Raw genomic sequence first — 5,783 nt, forward strand, 5'->3', positions numbered from 1 at the left:
CTCATGTAAAACTTCTGGATGAGTGTTTAAGTGTAAATGAGCTCTGCTAGCAGTTTCACGTAGTTCCACAAAATTGAAAGTGACTTTTTTTTGGGGGCGGCAGTTTTGTCCACTCAGCACCGTGACTTCCCATTTCAGCCCTGCAGTGATACTCTGCGCGCCTCCTGCGCACAGTGCCGACCGACTCTGCGGCGGGGCCGTGGACTCCAGCACGACTTCCCCCGAACAATAACTTTTAAAGTGCGTGTCTAATGTGCGCCGGCTGGACGGCTCAGGGACCAACAAGACGGCGGACTGGGGGGGAGCAGAAGAACTGGTGAAAACTGGTGAAAACTGCTGAAGTTAGACGACTTCTCTGTAGCACCGGGATCAAGAGCAGCGGGACTGAAACTCCTGTTCAGGATCCCGTTGGGGTGAGTAGCGGCAGTGTCACGACAACTGAGTTCTTGTGTTCGTGTGAGCGACAAATCTCGACCAAAGAAAACTTTTCTTTAACGTGTTGAACCTCGTGTTGAGAACGGATGTGGTAAACCTATTAAAACTAATAATCAGCAGCGGTGGAAGAGTAATTCAGTACTTCAGGTACTTCACTTAAGTAGCCTCGTGCTTTACTGGAGTATTTCCATTTTATTAGTGTTACTTTAAGATATTTACTATAAGATATAACATTGTTACACATTATCCAACGGTAAATAAAGCAGTTCAAAGAGATCCACCATGACCACCTACAACGTTAAATGTTACCTCTATGCATCTTATCCAATAATACTATATATATAGTATTCATATAACACTCTTAAAGGGGCCATTCTGCAATGAATACTTTTTGATACTTGAAGTATATTTTTCTGATAAGACTGTGCTGAAGTAAAAACATGTAATGGATCTGAATGCTTCTTCCATCACTGCTGAATACAGACTACAAAAATAATCTGACTCCTCAATGAATTCATCCCTTGTTTTATTGATTAATCTGCTCATTTTTGTTTTTGATAAATCATTTGTTTTGTTGCCAGAAAATAGTGAAAACTGCCCGTCATAATTTCCACAGTGTGAAAATACTCAACTACAAGTAAAAGTCCTGCATTCAAAACCTTACTTAAGTAGAAGTATATAAGTATTATCAGCAAAATGTACTTAAATTATTAAGTAAAAGTACTTGTGCAGAACAATATTGTTATATATGGTGTCTGTGTATTAATATTACTGCTGCATTAGTGTGTATGTTGCATTTTACTGTCGTAGTTGTTTAAGGTTGTGGTCCTTTTGATTACTTGATATACTGTTGGGTAGTTTAATCTACAGCAAATCTTCATAATCTATAAGATCAACATGTGTTTGTAGCGTCGCTTTTCCAGCTTTTTTTATTTATTTTTTTACATAGTTTATAAAGAAGAGGAAAATTTTCTCAACCCATAAAGGAAACTTAATCCGTCAGTTTATCAGAAAAGCTGTAACTATAGATGTCAGACAAATGTAAAAAGTACAATATTTTCCTCTGAGATGTGGTGGAGTAGAAGTATACAGTTGCATAAAATGGAAATACTCAAGTAAAGTACAAGTACCTTGAATTTGTACTTAAGTACAGTCCTTGAGTAAATGTACTAAGTTACATTGCACTCCAGTAATCAACTAATCAATTAATCTACAAACCTTTTTAGTTTTAATCAAACTTCATGTGTATTTTCTCTATAAATAATGTAAAAGTCTTCTTCCTTTGAAGGTTTGTTCGTCTGCTGTTTGTGCTACACTGAGAAGTCACGTCACTATGGAAACGGTCATCAGCAGCCCTGGCACACACAACCAGTCGACGGTGTTCACCTCAATCTTCAACTCTAGCTGTCGCTTTGACGAGGAGTTCAAATACATCCTGCTGCCTGTGTCCTACAGCCTGGTGTTTGTCTTTGGCTTCGTGCTCAATGCCACAGCTTTGTGGCTCTTCCTGAAGATGCGTCCGTGGAACCCCAGTACCGTATACATGTTCCACCTCGCCCTGTCCGACTTCCTGTACGTTCTCTCCCTGCCCACGCTCATCTACTACTACGCCAACCGCAGCCACTGGCCCTTTGGAGTGGCTGCCTGCAAAATAGTGCGCTTCCTCTTCTATGCCAACCTCTACTGCAGCATCCTCCTCCTCACCTGCATCAGCGTGCACCGTTACCTGGGCATCTGCCACCCCATCAAGGCGCTGACCCTGGTGAAGCCCCGCCACGCCCACGTGGTGTGCGGCATGGTGTGGTGCGCGGTGACCGTGTGCCTGGTGCCTAACCTCATCTTCGTCACCACCTCAAGGAGGGACAATGACACCCTGTGCCATGACACAACCAGCCATGGGGCCTTTGAGGAGTATGTTGGCTACAGCTCTGTTGTCATGGTGCTCCTATTTGGCATCCCTTTCCTGGTCATTGTGGTGTGTTATTGCCTGATGGCGCGGGCCCTGTGCCGGCCCAGACGAGGAATATCTGCCAACCAGCAGGGCGCCGCCTCCCGTCAGAAGTCCATCAAGCTCATTGTCGTGGTGCTGGTGGTGTTTGCAGTGAGCTTTGTCCCATTTCACATCACACGGACCCTCTACTACACCTCCCGGGTGTTAAATCTCAACTGCAAAATCCTCAACATTGTCAACTTTACTTACAAGATCACCCGGCCACTGGCGAGCGTCAACAGCTGTATCGACCCAATTCTGTATTTCCTGGCTGGGGATCACTACCGGTCAAAACTGATGTCTGTTCTGATCGGGAAAAGACCGACAACGAGCAGCCAAACACCTGAACAGCCTCAAACACAGCCGAACAATCACCACGGCATCGCTCTGGTCTATAAGAACTCAGCCCTTAAAGCCAGTGGAGAGATTGAGAGATGAGATCTGTTGCAGAAATCTGTATTTAAGATTTCTGCTATCGTTTCTAATGGCACATGCAGAAGCACCGGTTTGATTTTCCTTTTTTTGCACTGAGAGGTTTGGAAGAGAATCAGTTTACTGTAACATTTACTTGCACTCCATCAAACCTCTGTAATTCCAATGTTTAACAGGCACAAAGACCACTTCCCGTCACTTTCTTGAGGTTACTGTGTTTGTAAGATGAAGTTCAAGTGGATTATTACCAAAGAGTAAAAAGTCTCCTACCACACGGGGATTATTACATGAAACAAGTTACAATAGATAGCATTCACGCTGCTGTTCTTCTTTGTGGGGAAAATGGTGCCTCTGTAGAAGAAACCTTCAGATCATGGGAACAGAAACTGAGACGTTGAGGTGACAGATAGTCTGGCCCCTGAAATGAGACAATCGTGGGGCAATCCTTCCTGTTTTATCAATAATGTCTGCATGTTACCCAGAAACTGCAGCCATAGCCAGTGCAGCTCCTGATCCCAGCTGTTTTCATCCTTCAACTTTCACAGCTGTCTTTCGCTCGACTGTGGAGGAAAGCAGAGAGGCTGATCTGGACGAGGCATATTTTCTCGAACCGCCCACGCCTCATTAGAGGGATAAGGGATTTTCCTTTTTACCCTTTTTACCTTTGGGATTCCTACATGGAAATTAAAATCCTTTTTCTATCTGAAATCTAGACTGAATGCCTTGATAGTTTTGCAGGATGTGAACGCAGAGCTGGAAAGTTTTACTCAATGCTGCGGAGCATCCGTCCCTCCACCCTTGTTTTTGATGTATGAAACTGTGAAAAGTGTTACAGCATGAGTTACTTGTGTTAACTGTATGTCACGTATAATGACCTGATTATGCAACAAAGCCTTCCTGCCTGGTCAGTGAACTCGCTTCTACTCCAAACTGCCAAACTGCAACTAACTCCACTCGCTGTGACTTGAATACAGTAGATACAATAGAGCAGAGTATGTGACGGAAACAACAACAAAATATTTTTAGTTGGAAGTCTCTGAGACCTGCAGAAGCTGTAGGACATGAGGGACAAACAAAAACACCACTCGGAGTGGTGAGAAAGACTGTTATCATCTCCACATACCATTCAACAGCAAGAAAATGATGCAGGCTGGCCACATAAACACTGTATCCACGATGAAAAAGAGCAATGCTTACACTCCCAAATGTAAGATTAACTATTGATATTGTCATTTTCCCTTAAGTCACTCTAAAGTTAAAAGTATGCAGTATTTCCACACTGTCACACTTTCGAATGTACATCATTTTATGTTCGCTTGTTCCAGTGCTTCAATGCATCTACTGCCCTGACTGAGATATAAATACATTTAACCTACCCATATTGTCTGTGATTTACAAACAATGGATTATAAGAAACAGATTATCAGCGAGTTCTGGGTTGTTTTGCTTTTTCTCAAAACTGAAGTTCGTGACAGAGTGCATCATATAACTCTTCACATTAACTTTCATTAGCAGGCCTACAAACAGTTTCACCAGCATCTTCATCTTCCACCCACTCTGAGCCTGCAAATAAAGGTGACCCTGACAAACCTGCGAATTTGACACATGATCGACTCTAATCTCTAGGAATCTAATTAATAATTAAAATGAATCTAATGAAGGTTTCAAACTGTTTGCCAGGAGGACAGGGCACCAGGCGCCTTTCACTCAGTGGTGTGATATAAGCTTATGAGCGCCTCCCTGTGGTCTGATGGTGTCAGGAAGTTGTTCTCGGCAGCAGGTCAGGAGAGCTCAGCTGCTCAGTTTGGTCTCTTAGTGAAGAAGTCAGATAACTTTATGCATGAAGATGACAAAGCTGTCTTACTTTTTTTTTTTTTTTAAGAAATGACATTTTCGTGTTGTAAAACTGTCTCATTACAGGACGCCCTTAGCGTATTTTGGCCCTCAGCGTTGTCTAACAGACAAAGAAGGAGACCGGAGGAAGGTGGCCTACATCCGCCCCCAGAAACACGGTAAGAAGGTCAGGATCCGACCTGCAAAGGTGCTGAAAAAAAACCAGACATGTAGCATTGGCTGCGTGAGAGTACAGGTGCATCCATCCACCTGTGAAAGCAAAACAGTCATATTAAAACACATTTATTTTGCCTCAGTGTTAAACAGGAGTCAAGTCCAGTGTGTGTGGTCATCTCTTTGGCCCAGTAGCAGATAAGCGGTGTGTTTGCAAGTTGCACTTGTAAAGCAGGTGTCACTACAGTTCAGATGAGGGTTACAACTTTTAGATAACACAGAAAAGCGGAGAAATCTTAATATTGCAATGTCAAGTTTGTTACTGGCAGTAAAGTCCATGTGGTCTGCTCGGTACGCTGTGCAAAGGAGATGAATGACCACTGCGCCCCCCAGTTTGAGGACTCGCTGCTCCTGCCCTCATGTGATGATCACAGAAAAGTTTGTTGCTTGTCTGGAAATTCAGCTGGAAGCAAGAACGGAAAATTTGGACTGAATAGAAAAGGATTTAACTAATTGGCGACTTTCATGTGTTTTCGTCAGGCTGAACTGTGAGCACGTGTCCCTCACTGAGCTCAGAAAATGCCCCCCGCGTTGGGTTCATAACCCAGTTAAATTACCACTTAGATACACTGAGCATGCGTCGCCATCAAACTGGTTCTCTGACAGTAAGTTGAGGAGCTGCATTTTTCTTTCCACCTGAATGCTGTAATATGTCAGAATACCTCAATCATGCTACTGGCTCAGACTTCAATTGATCCAATCAAATAATGATCTAAATTATTTAAATGATGTGGTCATGCTGACAGGATATGTTGGTGACTTGACACCTGTGTGTGTGTGTGTGTGTGTGTGTGTGTGTGGAGAAGATATTCCACGTGTGCTCTGTGAGAGAAATATTTCCTTATTGGCTTATCTAATT

At 43.1% G+C, this 5,783-nt stretch overlaps 1 protein-coding gene across 1 annotated transcript; it reads left to right on the forward strand.

Annotated features, from left to right (window-relative positions):
- Nucleotides 1-236: 236 nt before the first annotated feature.
- LOC139291345 (P2Y purinoceptor 4-like) lies at nucleotides 237-4,287 on the forward strand. Its single transcript, XM_070913355.1, has 2 exons — nucleotides 237-413; nucleotides 1,724-4,287. Exon 2 carries the CDS (start codon nucleotides 1,769-1,771, stop codon nucleotides 2,861-2,863), a length of 1,095 nt encoding a protein of 364 aa, XP_070769456.1. The 5' UTR covers nucleotides 237-413; nucleotides 1,724-1,768; the 3' UTR covers nucleotides 2,864-4,287.
- Nucleotides 4,288-5,783: the final 1,496 nt, after the last annotated feature.

The sequence above is a fragment of the Enoplosus armatus genome, chromosome 10, assembly GCF_043641665.1.
Source record: "Enoplosus armatus isolate fEnoArm2 chromosome 10, fEnoArm2.hap1, whole genome shotgun sequence".
NCBI classification, from domain to species: domain Eukaryota; kingdom Metazoa; phylum Chordata; class Actinopteri; order Centrarchiformes; family Enoplosidae; genus Enoplosus; species Enoplosus armatus.